Source organism: Apodemus sylvaticus, chromosome 22 (genome assembly GCF_947179515.1).
Source record: "Apodemus sylvaticus chromosome 22, mApoSyl1.1, whole genome shotgun sequence".
Taxonomy (NCBI): domain Eukaryota; kingdom Metazoa; phylum Chordata; class Mammalia; order Rodentia; family Muridae; genus Apodemus; species Apodemus sylvaticus.
This window is the reverse complement of record NC_067493.1, coordinates 13,448,085-13,471,944: the sequence shown is the minus strand read 5'-3', so window position 1 is coordinate 13,471,944 and position 23,860 is coordinate 13,448,085. Positions and strand designations below refer to the sequence as shown.

The following is a 23,860-nucleotide window of genomic DNA, read 5'->3' as shown; positions in this document are numbered from 1 at the left end:
TTCCTATGCTGCTAATTTCAAAAAACCCAGAAAGTAGAGACCTCTGTCCATGAGCTGTGATATGGGGCTCTAGAATCTGTTTCCCTAACTGTTAGGGGCACTGCTGAGACCAAGATCTTCAGGTCACAGTCACATAGTTTATACTGTTCACCACTGTTGGTATCTGCCCAATTACTGCAATATCAGTGGCTTGCTTTACCTATATCCAGGTGGCCTGCCAGGGCTCCTTTCCTGTGATTGACCTGTTTGTCTCAGAGATGCAGTCTACAGGTAGACAAGAGTAGATTGTACCACTTAGGAAATGAACTATATCATTTAAGATGAATAAAGAGATTATTTTTATTAAAATCCAATATAAAGAAAAATCAACAATCAAAGCAACAATATGAAAGAAAATAAACAAATAAAAGGAGATACTTTAAAGAAATAAAAACAGGTTAGGTGGGAACCACTGCTGATTACAAATCAGAAGATAATTGTCCTAGCTATATATCCACCTCAGGCAGTGGGAAAAAACATTCTGGTTCACCTAATTGCACAACAGAATGTAGAAATAGGTGCCCAGAAGCTGAAACATTGGCACCCACGTCTGCAGACACATCTGCAGCCATATCTGCAGACACAACTGCAGACACATCTACAGACACAACTGCAGACACATCTGCGGCCATATCTGCAGACACACCTGCGGACACATCTGCAGACACATCTGCGGCCATATCTGAGGCCATATCTGCAGACCCATCTGCAGATACATCTATAGGTGACTGTGTATCAGGTGATGTGGGCAGAGCTGGATCTGAACTTGGAAGCTGCACTGGACCAGCTTCTGGCTCAAATGGTTCTACAGGTGTTGTTTCCAAGAGCGCAGTGTCCTCTCGGGGTGGCAGGTCTCCCTGTGGCTCTGCCTCAGAAGCTGGCCTCACAGCCAGACTCTCTTGCATCACTGAGGCATCCTGCACTGGGGGCTCTGCTGGTGTTGCACAAGCTAAAGGCAGAAGAAGGGATTTCAGTGAAGACCTAGGATGGTGTGAGTTTCCAAGATGGCATTGATGGTCATTCAAGACCTTTTCATGCCAGAGTATCCCCTATCCTCTACTCACAGTGGGACATCTTACCTGACTGTTGTGCAGCCCTGGCTTCAGGCCAAAGCTCTGGAGAATTCCCTGGTGGAACCCATCACAAAAACTCCATCCTACCTTGCCAGGCAACCCACCCCAGGCCTCCTCACCTTTCTCAAGCTTTAGCTTTTTGGCCTCCTCCTCCTCCAGAACTGAGAGCAGCTCCGTGGCTCGGGCATGTACTTCTTCAGAAGGCACATTGAGCTTCACGTAGGTCATTAATCGCCTGACGACGGCCATGTCTGGGTCCTTACTAAAACTATCAGGAAATTTCTCAAACCAGCGGGATAGAAAACTGAATATGTCGCTGTGGAGAAGAGGAGGATGGAGGGAAGTGGAGTCAGAAGCCTGGCCTTGCTTCACCAGTGGAGCCCTTGTCCCCAACAGATGAGGCAGTAACTGCCACCCTGCCTACTCATAGGCATAGTGGTCAGGAGTGTGAGGTTATGTGGAGAGGGCTCCAGACACATTGTGTCTCTTGGATGAAAGATGGGGCAGGGCTTTAATGGTGATGGATTCAAACAGGGCCCTTCAGATTCCATCCTTGCCTCTGCTCCTCAGAACCATGGAGTCCATTGGAGACCTCCATTTTTATCCACCAACAGGTGACCTCTCAAGTACCATCCCTCTAGTGGTGATCCCCAAAGCAGGGCACCTTTCAACCCTTTAGCCCTCAGCACTAACCCCAACCACCCCATGGTACACAAAGGCCCTTACCACCCTCCTCCGCACACACACCACAGATGGGCCCTTACCTCCCTTTTCTCTCCCCATCATCGACCACATCCCACTGCACAGATTGTCTCTTACCTCAATTTCACCTGAAACCCACTCACCTTTTTGTTTGCTGGTCCTCCACTGAGTCAGGCTGGAAGGATGCATACCTGTGGCATTATATCAGGGTGTCACACTTAAGGCCTTGTTTCCCCGACTACTAATAGATCTACAGGGAGCTACTTGAATCTGAAGAATCTAGAAAGGGAGTGGGGATCCTGGGTGCTCTCTGCCCTGCTCTGACTTCCATGCTGAGGTCCTGTGTCATGAGATGTTCGGTCAAGGTGTGGAAGCCTCACTGCTCCCTACTAGGGCTCTTGCTCTGTTCCAGGCTTCTTGGGTGGTCCTTTATCTCTCTGGTTCCATTAATCCCATATAGGTCTGATAGGGCCTAGAACCTTTTATACAAATGGGAAAACAGTTCTACCCAAGGTACAAGTAAGGGAAATGTTTGACACTCCCTGGGGACAGTGAAAGACACAAACCAGAGGACCCCAACCCCACATGTGGCCATGTCACTTTGCAGGCACAGATTCAGGACCAACACTGCCAGGGTACAATAAACCTTGTTCTGAGGGAGCACAGAGGCCTGAAGAAGAGCACATCCATCCTAAACCCATGTTGCCTGTAGCCACTCACATTGTCATTATCAGGTCCAGCACCTCCCAGGTGGTAACATACTTGTGGTAAACAGTAAGAAAAATGCTGATCGAGAGGTGGTCGTTGTACCGAACTGCAGTTGGTAAATACTCTACCATTTGTTCAATATATTCTGTGGTTCTGTAGTTGAACCTGGGGGGCTTGGGCAGAGAGCCTGTCTTCTTTTCATTCTGAGGACAGACCTAGGAAGGCAAAGGTGTTTAAATGTAGAAATTCTGAGAGACATCAGCAATCCATTACTGTACCCTGAAGAGTGAGCATAAAAGAATGTTCCTTAGTGTCTCACAGGAACACACACCCAGGCAGGGACCTCAGAGAATCAGGGGGACCAACCAGAAAGTTCCCTGCCAAAGGCTTTTTCCTGTTACCTCGGGATCCCTGTGGGATACGCGCCAGCAGTGTGTCAGCGGGTGTATCCAACGTCTCCAAATGTGGCCAAGGCGACCACTCTTGGCTTTTTTGTGGTCAGCGCCACTTGAACGCCAGAAACAAGAGAACATCCTTCTGTCTCAAGCACCTCCAGACAAATAAGTCAGGTAAGGCTACTGTTGGCCTCTGGTTACCTGGTAACCTGCATTCTGAGTTCCATCTGGACCGTTAAGTAAGTGAGGTCACTTCCTGAGGTCCTCCAGTGTGAACCCCTCATCATAGGCTTTCTCTAGTGGTTACCAATACTGCAAACTGCTGTCCTTTTTTTCTATGTGTACAATTTGACACAGTGGTGTCCATAAGCTCATGTCGCTACACTGTCCTGGGAAGCCTGGCATCAGGGTGACCCTCAGTTTTGAGAAGGCAGGCAGAAGTTGCCAAACCATCCCCTCTGTACCACAAGCATCCCCAAAAAAGCATTTTGTTCCTAGGGTCTTCTCACCATCCTGACATGTTCCCTGAAAATGGGCTTCCTAGTATGTCATCATGTGTATATAACCACCAATGCCCTATAACTTGGAAACATCCTAATAGTGTTACAAGAGGTAAAGGCACACATGAGCACTTGTACCCATTCACATACAAATGTGCACACAAAAGGATATGCACACACACACACACACACACACACACTCATGCACAAGCCCAGGGACACACCGATCTTCCGTTTACCTATGCCCAGGAACATGTCAGTGTAGAACACGCCATCCTAGGTGGGCATAATAATCATTTGGTAGAGGTTAGTGATGGGGTAACAAACTTTAACAAAGTGTATGTTTTCATTTTTTTAATGTGGCTTTGTCTTAAGGGAGTGGCCAGGGCTCCTATCTTTTTCTATGTGTCCTAGAGTTTTTTTCCCTTGGGCTTCCACAGGCAACAGAGTGCTTCTTCTTTGTTCCCAGACAATAACTGACTAGGTTCTGGTTTACAGGGTGTCCCACATGCACTGCACAAAACAACATTCCCTACCCTGAGGAAAAACAATGCACTAACACGAAGACTTTGGAAGACCTTCCATATCCTAAATCTTTGATGAGTACTTTAAAATATATTCATAGGTCAGTCTCAGATGGTTGAAGAGAAATGAAAAAAGTAATCCTTCTGTGCAAAAACAGACAATGAAGGAAGGAAAAAGAGAGGAGTTTGTGGTTCCTAGATTTTATAGAAATATCAAAAATTCTTATTGGTATACACAGCATGAAACTCTCTTTGGAGGTAAATGGGGTCAATGGAGTCCAATGGGGATAGAAGGATGTATGGTTCTGAGCTGCCTAGTGGGTGCAAGGAATTGAACCCAGGTCGTCTGCCCTAGCAGCCAGTGCCCTTAACAGTTGAGCCATCTCTCAGGATCATTTTTAGTGATTTACTAGTCAGAGTACTCCATGGTACAAATCACAATAGTGTCCAGTGCCACCCAGCAGAAAGTTTCCAGCTGGGTTATTGGATATAACATGGTAGTGAGTGTCATTAATTTTGGTCTCCTTAATTAAATTATTATATCAAAACCATCATACATTACCAATGTGAGGCGATGACCATCCCTAATCTTGAGAGCTCATTGCAGATTGATAGAATTGACCCCAGGATACAGGTGGGCTTCCCACCAGATTAGGTCTCAAGGGTCCAAAGTCTACATGACTTTGGTCTGCCAAGGGGTTCTATATTGTCTGCCAGCTGGGAGAGCAGTGGTCAGGCTTCCCCACAGCATGGAGGTGGAGACCCACTAGAAGGCCTCTCTGAGCCTGGCCTTAGAAGCCAGTCATGCTGTGGGGCAGTAAAAAAAACCCAACAGCTTCAAGGGAGGGAAGCACAGTACTCCTGATCATAGGCAATAGAATGTTCTAGAACAAATGATTTGTACAGCCTACTCTGGTTATACTAATAGAGCCTGACTTACTTTGGAGAACATATGTTTTTTTATGCTTAACTAAGGTTTGATAATTTGTGCACACAGGAAATTGTACAAATTCTCTCCCAGTAGCAATGTGAGGAGGGATAAATATCTTTTTTCTTTTTTGGTTCATTAATTTTTTTATTATATATATTTTTAATTACATTTCAAATGATTTCCCCTTTTCTAGCCCCCCACTCCCCGAAAGTCCCATAAGCCCCCTTCTCTCCCCCTGTCCTCCCACCCACCCTTTCCCACTTCCCCGTTCTGGTTTTGCCGAATACTGCTTCACTGAGTCTTTCCAGAACAAGGGGCCATTCCTCCTTTCTTCTTGTACCTCATTTGATTTATGCATTATGTTTTGGGTATTCCAGTTTTCTAGGTTAATATCCACTTATTAGTGAGTACATACCATGATTCACCTTTTGAGTCTGGGTTAACTCACTTAGTATAATGTTCTCTAGCTCCATCCATTTGCCTAAGAATTTCATGAATTCATTGTTTCTAGTGGCTGAATAGTACTCCATTGTGTAGATATACCACATTTTTTGCATGCACTCTTCTGTTGAGGGATACCTGGGTTCTTTCCAGCGTCTGGCAATATCTTTAACAACAGGTTAATTGACAAAAAATGGACTGAGTGCCTGTGAGTCTCTTCCCAAGAATAGAATGCTGCATCTGTGGCCACTAGAGGGCGGTGGTTCTCCATGAAAGCACAAGGAGGACCTCCCTGACTTGTGTGCTAGCAACTTAGTGACATTTCAGATAGGGATGGGGCTTGGGGTGGCCACTGCAGTGAGCTCAACAGAACAGGATTGGGGCAGCGGCTTCATTCCTGTCTTGGATGGCCTTGATAGGCAGTGAAGATGAAATCAGATAATGTACCTTTCAGGTTATCTTATTCTCTGCAGAGCAAGGGGACCCTGCTGCTGTGAAAGTTGCCAATCCCATCTCCTGCAGAAGCATGAGCCTAAGCAGGACTGACAGTTCCTTTTCTGCTGCAGAGGGTGAAGAGGATAATTAATGGAAGTTCTCCAGAGGCATATTTCCAGACAGATTCAGCTTTACCTAAGAATGCTGGGGCATGTCCCGTGTTCAAGGCCATGGAAGCCCCTTATATATTCTGGGTGGGTCTGGTTGACAGCTCCTTTCCAACCTGTGTTCATATAAAGTCCATGTTCACTTACACAGGGTGGGGCTGAGACACCAGCTCCATCTTGTCTGGCTCCTTCTGTTTTCCCAGGGGAGCCACAGGAGAATGGCTGAGCATCCCAGGGAAACTGTTGTGGCTTCTCTGATCCAGGATGCCACCAGCCACCAGCCAGAAATGCTTGTTTCCTGACACCCCAGCTCCTCAAATATCTCCTCCTGTCCCCCTGACATCTACCAGAGGGCATATAGACAGGGAAGCCTGCAGGGTTTTTAGGGTCAGAGTCTGTGCCCTGACAGCCCTATGAAACTAGAGTGTGGCAAACCATTTTCCATGGTTTGACAAAAGTGAGGAACAGAAAGAGCCTGGTTATGATATTGAGCGACTTTTCCCCAGTGCTCAGGAGGCAGAGGCAGGTGGATGCCTGTGAATTCTACATAATGAGTTCCAGCAGAGTCAAGGTGTATAATGGACTCTCTCAAGATCAAAAAACAAAGAAAAAACAAAAAGTAGCAAGGAAAGGAGATGTGATTCTAGTCAGCACACTGGAAAGAGGAACAAATAATGTGCTCCAAGGTCACCACACCCCAACTTAGGGTCCTCACATGAGGGTTCCTTTGTAATACAGAGCAAGAAGTCTACAACACTAGGGACAAGTGACCAGAACTCTGGGAGGCTTTTGTGGGAGTCAAGTTTCTCCTCCTGCCAGTACCAGGCCCCATGTCTGCAGCAAACTCCCCAAGGGATTCCAAATGTTTCTGGTGTGCCTGCTTTGGTGTTCCAGTATCTCAAGGGAGGGGCGCAGTGTCTCTTTGGAGTGTCTTCACTTTTCCAAGTCAGTTATGTTTCCCCAGTCTTCCTTTGTACAGGTCAGACTTGAGTGATGATGCCCATATCCAAAACTAACAACATAAATGTAATAGAAGTGGGAACCTGGATTAGTGTAAAATTAATTATTTTTCAATTAAATCTAAGTAATAAATTAATCTGTCAGCAGTATTTCTTTTATTTGGTTGTCCCCAACCACCACACAGAAAAGTAAGGTTTATTAAAATAGACTTGAGTCAAATATTGAGCAAATATCACTTCATTCTAACCCTTCAAGCTCCTCAGGGCTCCTCACAGACACCATCTCCACATTACTTGCATTTTTTATCCTCTCTTGATCCAAGTCTTCTCTCCCGATGCTTTTTGTACCTCTCCTCATGGTTCCACTCTTTCACTTTCTGTCTCTATAGCTACCTGTCCTAGAATAGGAAATCCCACCATCTCTCTTCTAAAGCTCTGGATTGGCTCATTGGCCTTTATTGACGAGGCCGAGAATGAATGAGGAGCAATGAGCATCTAAGAATAAACAACAGATCTATGTCAGGATGGAACCCAGATAGTGGGATAGAAAAACCAGCATTAGAAATAACACAAGAGTAAACCTTACACAGGGTACAAAAACAATATGCCTACAGATCAGAGCACATTCACGGTGTTCCCAGCCAACCATACACCAGAATCTTTGCTCTATACTCTTTTGTTTTTAGCTGCTGTTGATACAACTAGTACTATTGACTCCATTTTGTTTTTGGCTTGGGGACAGATGGAGCCCTGAAGCACATGCAGGCTTCAAAATCTTAGTCTCCTCTGCCCTGGCATCTCGAGTTCGAGTCACAGCTGTGCTGGTTAGTTGTCAACTTGATATGGCATCTGGGAAGTTAGATTTGACAGTCATGGGGAAGAGGCTTGAAGATCAGCCAAGGAAATATCTCCATTTTTTTGCTTTCAGGCAAGGGTGTGCTTCCTTTTCTTGACTAATGATTGACATGGGAGGGCTCAGCTCACTGTAGGAGGTGCTACTCCGTGGCACATGGTTTTGGGTTGCAAAAGAAATCAAGCTTAGAGGCCAAGTGGAGCAAGCAAATAAGCAGTGCTCCCTGTGGCCTCTGCTTCAGCTCCTGCCTCCAGGTTCCTACCCTGAGCTCCTGCCCTGGCTTCTTTTTGTGAATGGACTGTGATGGGGAAATAGAAGTAAAATAAATATTTTCCTCCCTAAGCTGTTGTTGTTCAGTGTTTTATCACAGCTATAGAAACCTAAGGATTGTGGCAGGTAAAGGTTGCCTTGCCCAGCAAGATCCATCGTGATTGGTCTTCCCTCCTCCTTGAATAATAGTCTCTGGACACTTCACAGATTAATCTTCGTTTTTGATCCTGTCTGTCTGTCGCCACTAAGAAGAGATCTCTTCCATCTGTTCTGATGCCCCTCTGGGAAAGAAAATGCCATGTGTCAAGAAGCCAGTGCCCATAAAAACCCTCCAGCCAGTTTAAGCAGCCAAGAGTCATGGCAGGAATAGTTCTTATGTCAGGCCTATCTGGAGTTCATTCCTGGATTAGATTCTGTCTTGTGGCTGATGCTCTAGCATCTCAAATGCTGCTCAACCTCTTTCTCTAGATGATTCATTCCCTCATAATATTAAAGGACATAATTTTAAAGTTTCTAAGAAAACAAATGAGAGTCATAGCATTTATTTCCTTTCATTTAATTCCTGTGGGCATTGTGCTACCCATGCCTTTGTGCCATGTGAATGCAGTTCCTGTTGAGGCCAGAAGAGGGCATGGGATACCCTGAACTAGATTACATCAGGTTGTGAGCCTTCATGGGGGTGCTGGGAACTTAACCTGGGTCCTTGGAAGAGCAGCCAGTGCTCTACGTCCTTGAGCCATCTCTCCATCCTTTAAGTGCAAACACTTAGAGAAAACTGCAGGTGCCCTCCTTAGGTGTCCAGTACCTTTCAGTTATTTAAAGGCCCTACATGAGTGCATACTGCTAGGCCAGGATAGGTTACCTCGTCTTAGCAATTTATGGTACAATTAAGACACCTTACACATTTAGCGCTGGTGACAGGAAAACTTTTTTAGGGCCAAAATTATATCACATACACATCATAGCATACTGTTTGCTTGAAGATAATAGATATAGAGAGGACAAACACAATGACAGTTTCTCTCTGAATGGTATTGATGAGGAAAAGCAGAAATCCAGAAAATGTAACTGGCCGTTTCGTATGTTGGGAGTCCAGGTATAATGCAGACTTTTATACACTCATAAAATGGCACTCACTTGTTTTTTATCATCTATTAAGCTGACACAGAACCATATAAACTTGTGTAAGATATATAAAGTTCAGACACACAGCCTCATCCATTGCTAGTCACAGGGGAACAGGGTATTAAAGCAATTGCTTATATAGATCATTTCAAATACCTCGAGAGATAGTTAAACAAAGCTTGGTAAGATAATTCCTAAATAGCCAAAGGCATTGGAAAATCAGTGAAAAACATAATTTTTGTAACATAATGATTGTTTTTTTTTTATTTCAAACCTTTTTACTGGTTCTTTGTGAATGTCACATCATGCACCCCAATCCAACTCATTTCCCTGTCCCCTCATACATGCCCTCCATCCTTGCAAACTGCACCCCCAACAGAGAAGAAAATCTTTGTGGAAGTTTTATTGTGTCACAGTGTGCCCCACAATGTACTCTTTTGTTCACAATTCTTTGCTTGCAAGGGTTCCTGACTCCCTCACACACACACACACACACACACCACCAGGGGAAGCTCTCCTGCCCTGCCCCAGCTGGGCCATCCAGTGCAGCAGCCGGCCAGGGGCAGAGCAGCTCTCCTGCTCTCATGGCTTCTGTGGCTGGCTCATCTGCAATCTTCACCACCAGGCTCATCTCTACTGTGCTACCTGAAGTACGTTCTGAAATTCTCTCACAAGTACTGCATCTGACTAGGTGCGGGGTCAGCTCTCTTGCTCTCCTGTTCCCAGGACCAGCTCTCCCTCAATGTTCAGGTCAGGGGCGAGATCAATACTGCACAGACCTCAGACATTAACACATTCATGAGAGGTAACCCAGACCAGGGATATCAGCCTGGACCTTTGGTGGTAACACAACCCTGCTACTGCAGGGTTAATCCTTGGCCCTTGCTGGCAGTATAGTCCAGGGACCCAGGTGGCATCATTGGCTACCCACATCAGGCTGTTCCTCACTACACTCAAGTCTCCACTTCTGCCTCTTTTCATTGTGTACACATTCTTCTTGCTACGCTTATTGGGGATTGGGTCCTTGAGTGTCTGGGGTCGTATTGGGAGTGTTCTGCCCCATTTATGCATTATGACGCTGGACACGGGTCATCGGGCCTCCTTCTACCCCACGTGTGGTGATCATCTTAGGCTAGTTCCTCTTTTGGGCCCCATTGGGGCTGGACTGCTGGTTGGCTAAGGCTTGCTTCTTGCTTGGCCGCTCAGGTGGCCCCAGGCAGGGGTCATATGTCTCAGGCTCACTCCCACCCTAGACCTGCAGTTCCAGGCAAGGTTTGTTTCATGGAGTGCTAGGCTACTAATCATTCAGGAGGTCACAGGGCAGAACACTGAGGATAGACATAGCCTCTCTCCTCTCTACCACATATTCAAGCACATGTGACACAGCAGCCATGCATGCAATGTCTCTAGGGACAGGAGGTTTTATGTGCCACACAGGCACAATCCTGGGTATGGGGGTGTGTGCACATGTGTGCATATGTGGGCCATAGCGCTGACTCGGGTGTCATTCCTCAGGGACTATTTGGGGGGACCAAGATCCTTCACTGACCTGAAACTGCCTAAGGCTGATCTGCTAGCTAGGGATCCACTCATCCTGGTTTCCTATCTAACACCAAGTCCAGCTTTTGTCTGTTTTTTTTAAATGGCTTCTGGGAATCAAACTCAGGCCCTCACGTTTGCATGATAAGTGCTTTACCAACTGAGCCATCTCTTTAGCACCCAGTTATCAGACCAGACTGTGAAGCCTGGATCATTTTCCATCCTCTGTACCATCAGTAAAAGATGCATAGGGAAGGCTATGCCTTCCTCTGATGCTTCAGAAGGCCAGTCAACTAAGGAACTTCAATTATTGGCCAATAGCCAATGGCTGGATGGTGAGAGAAAGACAGGTTCCCTTAACTAGGACACAAGAGAGAGGATCAGAGAATTGCCATGCTGCTGTAGGAGACAATAGATTAGTAGTGCAGGAGAGAGAACCAGTAAGTTGCTATTGGCTACTCTCCCAGTTGGGCCTGGGGTAGCAGGCAAAGGCTTAAAACTTCCCAACTATTGAGCAAGATGGCATACTAAAAATAAGCTAATATGTGTGAATGTGTGTGTGCGTGCACACGTGTGTGTGTGTGTGTGTGTGTGTGTGTGTAGTTCTGCTGCTAGGCTGGTGACTGGAGGAGTATGACCCTCCACCCTTGAGAAGCATAAAATGGGGTAGCCAAACGCGATGCTATAGAAAGTTACATCTCCAATCTTGGGCCATGGTCACTCATATTTAGTGTAGTTAATACACATCAAATTATACACTTCGATATCCTGCCTCATATTATTTACAACAAAATGCTAAAAGAGTGGTATTAGCACAAGAACAAGTTCTCAGCACAAATGAGATTTAGTTGCCACAGAAGGACTGGGCAGAGGTAAGGAATAAAGACAGGAGATGGATGATTGTTTCAGGAAATATTAAAAAACACCAGCAGTCTTCCTGTGGTACTGCTGGCAACTCTTTGCCCCGGTGCAGTCTCTGGGCTGCTGCCTCTAGACCAGTCACATCAGCAAGTGACCACAGCATTCCCAGCATGATTCCATTCCCTGAAGAGGAGGGAGAAAGGGAAGGGAACAAGGCAGAGGAGGGAGGGATATTTTCCCAGAGGGACAAGGACCATCTCTGCTTAGAAAGGACAAAGACTTGGCCCATAGAAAAATGAGAGTTTGTAAAGGTAAAATTTAAAACCTCAGGTTAGATATATGTGTTTAATTTTGACTGGATATGTTTATAAGGGTAGCCAAAGGGAGCTTTTGATTCCTGGACTTCAGTACTTTGACAGCTTGATACTAGTAGTCAATCTTAGGAGGGAAGTGGTCAAATAGGGAACAGATCTTGGGGGCTAGTTTTAGGAATGCAATCTAGTGGTTTTTAGCAAGGCATAGGTGATGGGGGAGAAGCGCATGACGGGCCAGAGCCAGATTTGACATGCTCAGGCTAGCTAGAGCCCTTTCAAAATGTATTTTCCCCAGCAATCATGCTCACAGAAAATGTATCCATTTCAGCATGGACAAAATATATGTGTTCATATGAACCAAAGCCTGGAAATCGTGGAAAACTAATATCTACAGACAGGGCAATTCTGGATTAATAGTTTAAGTTTAATGGTCAAAATATATGTGTTCATATGAACCAAAGCCTGGAAATCGTGGAAAACTAATATCTACAGACAGGGCAATTCTGGATTAATAGTTTAAGTTTAATGGTCAAAAGAAAGTTTAGAAAATTTCTTAGCCATTAAAAATATTTTAACAATTTAATTTCCATTTAAATTCAAGATATTAATCATCTCTCCACTAAGGCCCATAAGCAGGTAACTTCCAAAGCTTTCAATTCCATAATACATATTTGAAAAGATCAAACCCAAACCACTACAGTGGGATGTACAGGACCTTGAAATTCACATTTTAAGCAGTGAGGATTGTGTGAGGGAGTCATCTACAACTAGTTGTCCTGCAGTCTTGAATTCTACAGGAAAGTCTAACTTCTTACATCTTAGCTAAACTCTAAGGAAAAGAAAAAAAACTAGACAAAAGCAAAAGTTCTGATTTGGCAAATATGTACTCTAAAGTCATTCCACACACCATCATTCATCCCTACACTTTCTCAGCAGGCGCCATACTGACAGCAACCCCCAATCCCTGATATGTACTGTTTGGTGGGTCCCTCAGACCTGCATAGGGACATTCATTTATCCACTCCCCTGCTGTCCGCAGTGTTCAGGTGGAATGTGCAGATTGATCCCTAAGCGGCCAGTTTCAAATGGTATCATCCTCTAAACCATGACCCCGCAGATGACAGCTAGACCGCCTGCCACCATCACTTCTAGCTACTGCTCCTTCTCTGCTCTCTGTGCTGAACAGGCCTCCATTGTTCACCCAGGAAGCCAACCTGCAGCCTGTGTGGGGTTTCAAGCTGGCTACTGGAACCTTGGGTCTCCAGTCCTCAGAGCCAGTGGACACCCCAGTGCAGGGACAAGAACTATACAGCTCAATTCTTGAGACAAGGACTAACCTGTTGTATAGAAACTTTCCCCAAGCCAAATGCCTAGGTGGCCAGTGATGGGGGGCATCATCAGAGCCCACATGAACGGCCCTAGACCCTGGAAGGGGCCTGGACAATGCTCAATAGTTGCTGGCATCTCACATGCTCAAGATGAGGACTGAGTCAGCCATTTTTGCTGGTGACTCCTGGATTTGTCCCATGGAGTGTTCCCTATACCTAGTAAACAGTAAGACAGCATGCAACCCAATTCCCACAGACGAAATGTGTAAAATGTCCGTGGGCTCAGCCTGGTCATTTGTGGATCACCCCTAGAATTGGGGAAAAGCCTGGCAATTCTTTATGAAAACCATCTGTTAAAACATGGTGCAGTGTGTCCACACAGCTTTGGGCTCAGGAATGGCAAAAACGAGTGCCTTTACATTTAAACTGACTTTCTCCTCTTTATGGTTCTGATATCCAGTGTGACCAAGGAGAAACCCAGAAAGTAGAGACCTCTGTCCATGAGCCCTGATATGACTCATCTAGAATCCACCTGTTAGAGGCACTGCTGAGCCCAGAACCTCCAGGTCACAGTCACATAGTTTACATTGTTCCCTGCTTTTGGTATTTGACTATTTTCTGCAACATCAGTGGCTTGATTTCCCTGATTCCAGGGTGGCCTGTGAGGGTTCCATTCCTGTGATTGACCTGTTTCACTCAGAGATGCAGTTCACAGGTAGACAAGAGTAGATTGTATCACTTAGGAAATGAACTATATCATTTAAGATGAGTAAAGACTTAATTTTTATTACTATCAAAACATAAATAAAAGCACAACAGTGAAAACAACAATATAAAAGAAAGAATCCAACAAAATAAAAGAAAATATCTCTGCAGAAAAAAAGCTTAGGCAGGAACCACGGCTGGGTATAAATCAGCAGATAATTCCCCTAGCTATATGTCAACCTCAGGCAGAGGGAAAAAACACTCTGGTGCACCTAATTGCACAACGGCAGGTAGAAATACATGCCTTGCAGCTGAAACATCTGCAACCATATCTACAGGTGGCTGTGTATCAGCTGATGTGGGCAAAGCTGGATCTGAAGTTGGAAGCTGCACTAGACTGTCTTCTGGCTCAAATGGTTCTACAGGTGTTGTTTCCAAGAGCGCAGTGTCCTCTTTGGGTGGCAGGTCTCCCTGTGGCTCTGCCTCAGAAGCTGGCCTCACAGCCAGACTCTCTTGCATCACTGAGGCATCCTGCACTGGGGGCTCTGCTGGTGTTGTTGCACAAGCTAAGGGGAGAAGGAGAAGGGATTTCAGTGGAGACCTAGGATGGGGTGAGTTTTCAAGATGGCATTGATGGTCATACAAGACCTTTTCATGCCAGAGTATCCCCGGTCCTCTACTCACAGTGGGACATCTTACCTGACTGTTGTGCAGCCCTGGCTTCAGGCCAAAGCTCTGGGGAATTCCCTGGTGTAACCCATCACAAAAACTCCATCCTACCTTGCCAGGCACCCCACCCCAGGCCTCCTCACCTTTCTCAAGCTTTATCTTTTTGGCCTCCTCCTCCTCCAGAACTGAGAGTAGCTCAGTGGCTCGGGCATGTACTTCTTCAGAAGGCACATTGAGCTTCACGTAGGTCATTAATCGCCTGACGACGGCCATGTCTGGGGCCTCACAAAAACTATCAGGAAATTTCTCAAACCAGCGGGATAGAAAACTGAATATGGCACTGTGTGAAGGAGGAGGATGGAGGGAAGTGGAGTCAGAAGCCTGGCCTTGCTTCACCAGTGGAGCCGTGGCCCCATCACACACAGCAATTGCTGCCACCCTGCCTACTCCTAGGCATAGTGGTCAGGAGTATGAGATTATGTGGGGAGGGCTCCAGACACATTCTGTCTCTTGGATCAAAGATGGGGCTGGGCTTTAATGGTGATGGATTCAAACAGGGCCCTTCAGATTCCATCCTTGCCTCTGCTCCTCAGAACCATGGAGTCCATTGGAGACCTCCATTTTTATCCACCAACAGGTGACCTCTCAAGTACCATCCCTCTAGTGGTGATCCACAAAGCAGGGCACCTTTCAAGACTTTAGCCCTCAGCACTAACCCTAACCACCCCATGGTACAGAAAGGCCCTTACCTCCCTCCTCCCCACACACCACAGATGGGCCCTTACCTCCCTTTTCTCCCCCCCCCCCCCACTCCCAACCACATCCCACTGCACAAATTGTCTCTTACCTCAATTTCACCTGAAACCCACTCACCTCTTTGTTTGCTGGTCCTCCACTGAGTCAGGCTGGAAGGATGCATACCTGTGGCATTCCATGAGGGTGTCACCTTTAAGGCCTTGTTTCCCCGACTACAAATAGATCTACAGGGAGCTACTTGAATCTGAAGAATCTAGAAAGGGAGTGGGGATCCTGGGTGCTCTCTGCCCTGCTCTGACTTCCATGCTGAGGTTCTCAATGGAGGACCCTGCTAGGATGGAGTTCCCTACTAGGGCTCTTGCTAGGTTCCAGGCTCCTTGGGTGGTCCCCCAGGGACCCTTGTCTGGTTCCATTAATCCAATATAGGTCTGATAGGGCCTAGAACCTTTTATACAATGGGAAAACAGCTCTACCCAAGGCACAAGTAAGGGTATTGTTTGACACTCCCCAGGGACAGTGAAAGCAACAAACCAGAGGACCCCAACCTCACATGTGGCCATGTCACTTTGCAGGCTCAGATCCAGGACCAACACTGCCAGAGTACAATAAACCTTGTTCTGAGGGAGCACAGAGTCCTGAAGAAGAGCACATCCATCCTAAACCCATGTTGCCTGTAGCCACTCACATTGTCATTATCAGGTCCAGCACCTCCCAGGTGGTAACATACTTGTGGTAAACAGTAAGAAAAATGCTGATCGAGAGGTGGTCATTGTACCGAACTGCAGTTGGTAAATACTCTACCATTTGTTCAATATATTCTGTGGTTCTGTAGTTGAACCTGGGGGGCTTGGGCAGAGAGCCTGTCTTCTTTTTATTCTGAGGAAAGACCTAGGAAGGCAAAGGTGTTTAAATGTAGAAACTCTGAGAGACATCAGCAATCCATTAATGTACCCTGAAGAGTGAGCATAAAAGAATGTTCCTTAGTGTCTCACAGGAAGACACACCCAGGCAGGGATCTCAGGGGATAAGTGGGACCAACCAGAAAGTTCCCTGCCAGAGGCTCTCCTTGTTACCTCAGGATCCCTGCGGGAAACACGCCAGAAGTGTGCAAGAGGGTGTATCCAACGTCTCCAAAAGTGGCCAAGGCGACCACTCTTGGCTTCCTTCTGGCCTGAGCCACAGGAAGACTGGAAGTAAGAGAACATCCTTCTTTCTCAAGTGCCTCCAGACAAATAAGTCAGTTAAGGCTACCGTTGGCCTCTGGTTACCTGGTAACCAGCATTCTGAGTTCCATCTGGACCGTAAAGCAAGTAGGGTCATTTCCTGAGGTCTTCCAGTGTGAACCCCTCATCATAGGCTTTTTCAAGAGGTTACCAGTACTGCCATTTGCTATCCATTTTTCTTTCATGTGTACAATGAGACACAATGGCATCTCTAAGCTCATGCCTCTACACTGTCCTGGGAAGCCTGGCTTCAGAGACGCTCAGAGTTTTGAAAAGGTAGGAGGCAGAAGTTTCGAAGCCATTCCCTCTGTTCCACAAGCATCCCAGGAAAAAGCAATTTCCTCTTTGGGTCTTCTCACTGTTGTGACCTGCTCCCTGAAGATCATTTGAGCATGGGTTTCCTAATATGTCATCATGTGTATATGATCACAGATGCCCTACACCTGGGAAACCTCCTAACAGTGTTACCAGAGGTGAAGGCACACATAGGCACTTGTGCCCATGCACACACATGTGCACACAAAAGCATATGCACACACAAACACACATACACCCATACCCACAGGTCCAGGCCCAGGGGCACACAGAGCATTCATTTACAATGAACATGTCAGTGTAGAATGGCCCCTCCTAGATGGGCATTAGAGGTATTTGGTGGAGATTAGTGTTGGGGTAACGAACTTTAGCCAAGTGCATGTGTTCATCTTTAATTGTGCTTTTCTCTTAGGGGAGTGGACAGGGCTCCTCTCCTTTTCCATGTGTTCTAGTGTTTGCCCCCTTTGGGCATTCACAGGCAATACTGTGCATTTCTGTGTTCCCCTGACAATGGCTGACCAGATTCTGGTTTGCAGGATGTCCCACACTGCTAACAACAACATTCCCTATCCAGAGGAAAAACTATACCCTAACATTAAGACTTTGGAAGGGTTTCTTTGATGAGAACTTTAAAACATATTCATAGGTCAGTTTCAGATTGTTGAAGGTAAAATGAGAAATGTAAACTTCCATGAAAATACAAAGAAGGAAGGAAAAAGATTGGAGTTATGGTTACTAGATTTTATAAAAATATCAAAAAATCATATTGGTATACACAGCAGGAATCTCACTAGGAAGGTAATGGGATCAATGGGATTAATGGGAAAAGAATGTATGGGAGGAGACCTGCCCAGTGCAGTTATGTACTCATAAGACAATAGCCTCCTGTTTCACATTGGCATCCTCAGGAACTTTTGCATAGCTAAAAATGTGTTGGTGCTTTGAAAAATTCTTATTATTTTATATGTGTGAGTGCATGTGTTTCTATGATGGCATGTATGCTGTGCCCACAGAAGCCGGAAGAGGGCATTGGTTCCCATGTACCCAGGTTCTGCATGGTTGTGAGTTGCCTTGTGGGTGCAAGGAATTGAACCCAGGTCCTCTGCAAGAGCAGCTATTGCCCTTAACAGCTGAGTCATCTCTCGGGATCACTTTTGGTTTTTTGCTGGTTAGAGTAACCCATTGTAGAAACCACAATAGTGTCCAGTACTACCCAGTAGAAAGTTTTCAGCTGGGTTATTGGATACAACCTGGTAGTGAATGTAATTACTTTTTGTCCCCTTAATTAAATTCTTATATCAAACCCATCAAGTATTAGCAACCTAAAGTGATGGCTACACCTATTCTGGCTACAGCAGTACAATTTCCAGGAGGGCTCATTGGGGATTGGTTGAAATGTATCCCAGGGTACAGGTGGGCTGCCCACCAGATGAGGTCTCAAGGGTCCAAAGTCTTCCTAACTCAGGCCTGCCAAGGGATGCTATGCTGTCTGCCAGCTGGAACAGCTGTAATCTGGCTTCCCCACAGCAGGGTGGTGAAGACCCAGCAGAAGGCCTCTCAGAGCCTGGCCTTAGAAGGCAGTCATGCAGTGGGGCAGTAACAAAACTGCCTTGGAAGAGGGAAGCAGAGTCCTCTGGGTCACAGGCAGTAGAAAATTCTAGAAGTACTCTTGTCCAGCCTCTTCTAGTTATCCTAGTAGGACCTGACCATGTTCACTTACACATGGTGGAGCTGAGACACCAGCTCCATGTTGTCTGGCTCGTCCTGTTTTCCCAGGTGAGCAAGAGGAACATGGGTGAGCATCCCAAGGAAAGTGATGGGGCTTCTCTGATGCAGGATGTCACCAGCCAAATCTACTTGTCTCCTGACACCCCAGCTACTCAAAGTCTGCTCCTGTCACCCTGACATCCACTTGAGGGCATATAGGCAGGGAAGCGGCCAGGGTTTTTTAAGGTCAGAGACTGGGCCCTGGCAGCTCTACCAACCTAGACTGTGGCCACGCATTTCCATGGACCTGTTTGACAAAAGTGAGGAGCAGAAAAAGACTGGGTATGGAGATGAGCCCCTTTTCCCCAGTGCTTGAGAACAGAGGCAGGTGGATGCCTGTTAGTTCTACATAATGAATTCCAAGAGAGTCAGACTACATAATGCACTCTCTCAAGATCAAAACAAAACAAACAAAAAAATAGCTGACAAAATATTCAGGTCAGTACACTGGGAAGAGGAACAAAACTGGGCCCCATGATCAACCCACCCAACTTAGGGTTCTCACATGAGAGTTCCTTTGCAACAGAAAGCAAGAAATGTGCAACACTAAGCAGTCCTCAGTGAGGCAGGATCAAGCCTCACTGACCCATCAAGGCTTCTGCTCAAATGTCTCCTTCGAGGCAATCTGACGAGTAACCAGAATAATGTCAGGTTTTTGGTGAGGGCCAAGTTTCTCCTCCTGCCAGCATCTGCCTTCAGTCTCCGTCCTCTCCCTACAGGAAATTCCCCAAGGGATCCTAATTGTTTCTGGTGTGCCTGCTTTGGTTTCCCAATATCCGAAGGGAGGAGCCCAGTGTGTCTTTGGAGTGTCTTCACTTTTTCCAGATCAGTTTTATTTCTCCAGTCTTCCTTTGTACAGGTCAGACACGAGTGAAAATGGCCGTGTCTAAACTAACAATATAAACGGAATAGAAGCAGGAGCCAGGGTTAGTGTTAAATCAATTGTTTTGAATATAAATCTAAGTAATAAATTAATCTGCAAGCTGTATTTCTTTACCTTCGGTAGTCCCCGACAACCACACAGAGAACTAAGATTTATTGAAATAACCTTGAGCCAAATATTGAACAAATATCACTCCATTCTAAACCTCTAAGCTTGTCAGGGTTCCTTTGAGACAATATCTCCACATAACTTGCATTTTTCATCATTTCTTGATCCAATTCTTTTTTCCCAATGTTCCTGGACCTCTCCTCTTTCACTTCCTGTCTCTATCCCCACCCATCCTAGAACAGGAAGTCCCACCTTCTCTCTAAAGCTCTGGATTGGCTCATTGGCTTTTATTGACAATGCAGAGGATGCATGAGGAGCAATGTTTACACAAACTTGAGACAGGAGCATCTGAACAGAAACATAACAGAGCTATGTCAGGATTGAACCCAGATAGCTGGATAGAGAAACCAGCATTTGAAATAATTCAAGGGTAAACTTTACCCAGAGTACAAAAAGACAATATGCGAACAGATTAGAGCACATTCACAGTCTGCCCAGGCAACCATACACAAGGATCTTTACACTTTTTTTTTTTAGCAGTTGTGTCTCCATTTTGTTGTTGGCTTGGAAACAGATGGAGGCATAAAGCACATGCTGGCGTTAAAACCTCAGTCTCCTTTGCCACAGTTTCTTAAGTACCTATTCACAGCTATGCTGGTTAGTTTCTTGCCAACTTGATCCAGTATCTGAGAAGTTAGACTTGATAGTGATGGGGAAAAGGCTTGAAGCTCAGCTGAAGAAGTATCTTCCTTGGGGTGATTTTCAGGGAAGTCTGCACTGCCTTTCCTTGATTAGTGATTGACAAGGGAGGGCCCAGCTCACAGTAGGAGGTCCCACCCCCAAGGCCAATGCTTTGGGTTGCATAAAAAATCAAGCTGGGAAGCCAAGTGGAGAAAGTAATTCTCCCCCAAGGCCTCTGCTTCAGCTCCTGCCTCCAGGTTCCTGCACTAAGTTCCTACACCAGCTTCCCTCAGTGATGGTCCGGTAATGGGGAAATGGAAGTCAAATAAACCCTTTCCTCCCCAAGTTGTTGTTGGTCAGTGTTTTTTCACAATTACAGAAACCTAAGGAAGATAAAGGGCAAAGGTTACACTGCCCAGAAAGATTCCCTTGTCCTTGAGCAATAGTCTCTGGACACACCACAGATTCATCATCTAGTTTGATCTTGCCTGTCACCACTGAGAAGAGATCTGTTCCATCTGGTGTGATCCCACACTGGGGAAGAAAGTGCCAGGTGTCAAGGAGCCAGCACCAGTAAAACTCTCCAGACTCTTTTAATCAGCCAAGGTTTTTGGCAGGAAAAGACCTTAGGTCAGGCCTGCCTGGGTTCTGTTCCTGGATTCGATCCTGTCTGTCCTGTGGGTGATGTCCTAGCTTCTCAATTGCTGCTCAGCCTCTTTCTCTAGATGATGCATTCCCTCATAATGTAAATGGACATCCGTTAGAAAGTTCACAAGAGAACAAATGACAGCGGCCACAATTACTTCATTTCTTTTAATTACCCTGTGTGTTTTGTCACCTGTGTGTCTATGTCCAGTGTGAATGCACTTCTTGTAGAGGCCAGAAAAGGAAATGGAAAGCCCTAAACTGAACTATGCCAGGTGGTGAGCCTTCATGTGGATTCTGGGAACTGAATCTGGTTCCTTGGAAGAGCAGCCAACCCCTGAGCCATCTCTCCAGCCCTGAAGAGCAAACACAGAAAACCGCAGGTGCCCTCCTCAGGTGTCCAGTACCTTTCCATTTTTTATAGGCCCTGCTTGAGTGCACACTGCTAGGGCATGCTAGGTTACCTCAGCTTAGAGATTCGCGGTACATTTGAGACACCTTACACATTTATTGCTGCTGACAGGCAGACTTTTTAATGTAAATATTACATCTCATATACATAATAGCATAATACTACTTGTCCAGGAGAATAGATACACAGAGGACAACCAGAATGGCAGCTTTCTCTCTGAATGGCATTGATGAAGAATAGCAGAAATGTTCAGAAAACTTCTGTCGCCTTAGATGTTTCCAAACCTACTTCAATAAGACTTCTTAAATGCTTTAACCTCCCTTCTAGGTCATCATGCACCAAAGATAGTGGAAATTAAAAGTTAATATGGCAAAGAGAAATGTGGACCTGTTTAGAAAAAGTTCTTTGGGGTGATTCCAATCTTCAGTGTCAGGATATTAACAGTTGAGTTCACAGGAATCAACCGAGGTAGCTCATGTTAATGCCTCATGGTTTCTTCTGGACTGATCCAGAGGCTCTGCCAATCAGCCTGAGTCCTTGGAAGCAGCAAGAAGCCTCTGGAATATCACAAGAAGTTCTTTGGTGTGTTTCTCTCTCTGAAGCCATGGCAGAAAGTGATCAGTGAAAAAGGCAAGGTGAACCAATGCCACAGAATTTTCCACTGTCTGTTGGGTTATAGTTATACCCTTTCCAAACATCACATGTTCTGTCAAGCATCCACTCCAACAAAACATCTCATGTCCTTTGTCCAGATGGCTTCCAGAAAAACATCACAGGTCTGTTCTCAGCCAAACATCCTCCCTCCCATGTCTGCCTCAGCAAAAACATCCCCTCATATGACAGTGTCCAAAAAAATAATATCACATGACACAACTGAGTCTACAAAGAAACCTGAAATTTACACTTGACACTTCACTGGCCATCTTGTATCTTGGGAGTCCAGGTAAAATGAAGATTTTTACATATTCATAAAATAGCACAAACTGGTTTCTAGCATTACTTACACAGAACCCTATAAAATTGTGCAAAACATATAAATTTAAGACACACAGCTGCACCCACTGCTAGTCACAGAGACATAGGTTATTAAAGCAGTTCCTTAGAAGGTAGTCATTTCAAATACCTCACCAACAGGTAGTTAAACAAACCTTGATAATTCCTAAATAGCCAAAGGCCTTGGAAAATCTGTGAAAAATATAAGCAATTAATTGGTTTTTCTGATTTATTTATTTTTGTTCTCTGTGTGTGTGTGTGTGTGTGTGTGTGAGTGTGTGTGTGTGTGTGAGTGTGTGTGTGTGTGTGTGCATGCACGTGTATATATGTGTGTGCCAGATGGCAGCTTCGGGTGTCATCTCTCAGGTACTATTTTTGGGATTTGCCATTTTGAAATCTGCCATTCCTCAGGTGGCCTAGGATTGACCCCCCCCACTTGCCCACCTGTCTATCATCTATCCACATATCCACCCATGTACCTCTCCATCAATCTACATATCTATCATATCACAAACTTTCAGAGTTCAAACTATATCTAAACTGTAATACTATAATTTTAGTTTGGAATGATGGCAAATTGGTTAGTGAAATGTATAGTTTTCTGTTTTTATATGGACTCTTCAATATCCTTGATATTGGATGTCAATATCAATATTTATTTTGCATGTTACAATGAACGCCAATCACGAGTGGTCACATCTCACACGTTCAGAATCCAGTGGCTTCTCTGTGAGATGATACAATGGTGATTTACCTGGAGGAGAAAAGTCTCAGGATGGTTGAGACCAGGTGAAGGAGATGACAGGATTGGCAGGTCAGAAGGCAATTTACATTATTGCCATAAGGCACTTGGATGTAGTTGAAAGTTGAGAGGGGTAAGAAACCAGACTGCAGATCTTTGCTGCTGCGAGCACTGACACATGGGTATCTTTATCCCGATGGTCATGGGGTCTTGCTCTGGCATCTGAAGGCATTTGTGTCTTGCTGCAGCATGGACCAGCAGTGTGACACAGTGGCAGAGGGGTAGTTCCTCTACTGTGCTCAGCCTCAGTATTCTCATCCAGATAAATGAGATTGCTACCTGTACTGGCTGGTTTTGTGTCAGACACAACCTGGAGTTATCATAGAGCAAGGAGCTTCAGGTGAGGAAGTGCCTCTATGAGATCCAGCTGTAAGGCATTTTCTCAATTAGTGATCAAGGAGAGAGGGCCCCTTGTGGGTGGTACCATCCCTGGGCTGGTAGTCTTGGGTTCTATAAGACAGCAAGCTGAGCAAGCCAGGGGAAGCAAGCCAGTAAGAAACATCCCTCCATGGCCTCTGCATCAGCTCCTGAATTCTAATCTGCTTGAGTTCCAGTCCTGACTTCATTTGGTGATGAACAGCAATGTGGAAATGTAAGCTGAATAAACCCTTTCCTCCCCAACTTGCTTTTTGGTCATCATGTTTTGTGCAGGAATAGAAACCCTGACTAAGACACTCCCCATATCTACCTACCTGTGATGTCATTCTGGAGGGAAAGCCACAGCTGTCAGCATCTGT

At 45.5% G+C, this 23,860-nt stretch overlaps 2 protein-coding genes and 1 non-coding gene across 3 annotated transcripts; all 3 read right to left on the bottom strand.

Annotated features, from left to right (window-relative positions):
• Positions 1-485: 485 nt before the first annotated feature.
• Positions 486-3,055, bottom strand: LOC127673348 (uncharacterized). The gene is made up of 6 exons (XM_052169043.1): positions 2,924-3,055; positions 2,535-2,737; positions 1,958-2,005; positions 1,232-1,428; positions 686-988; positions 486-568 (listed from the first exon to the last, which is right to left on the bottom strand). Exons 1-6 carry the CDS (start codon positions 3,053-3,055, stop codon positions 486-488), a joined length of 966 nt encoding a protein of 321 aa, XP_052025003.1.
• A 7,352-nt stretch (positions 3,056-10,407) lies between these two features.
• On the bottom strand, positions 10,408-10,539 carry LOC127673465 (small nucleolar RNA SNORA17). Its single transcript, XR_007975194.1, has one exon. It is a non-coding gene; the product is annotated as a small nucleolar RNA SNORA17 (small nucleolar RNA).
• Positions 10,540-14,097: 3,558 nt separating this feature from the next.
• On the bottom strand, positions 14,098-16,499 carry LOC127673303 (ral guanine nucleotide dissociation stimulator-like). The gene is made up of 5 exons (XM_052168880.1): positions 16,368-16,499; positions 15,980-16,182; positions 15,412-15,459; positions 14,682-14,878; positions 14,098-14,435 (listed from the first exon to the last, which is right to left on the bottom strand). Exons 1-5 carry the CDS (start codon positions 16,497-16,499, stop codon positions 14,098-14,100), a joined length of 918 nt encoding a protein of 305 aa, XP_052024840.1.
• Between the last annotated feature and the right edge of the window lie 7,361 nt (positions 16,500-23,860).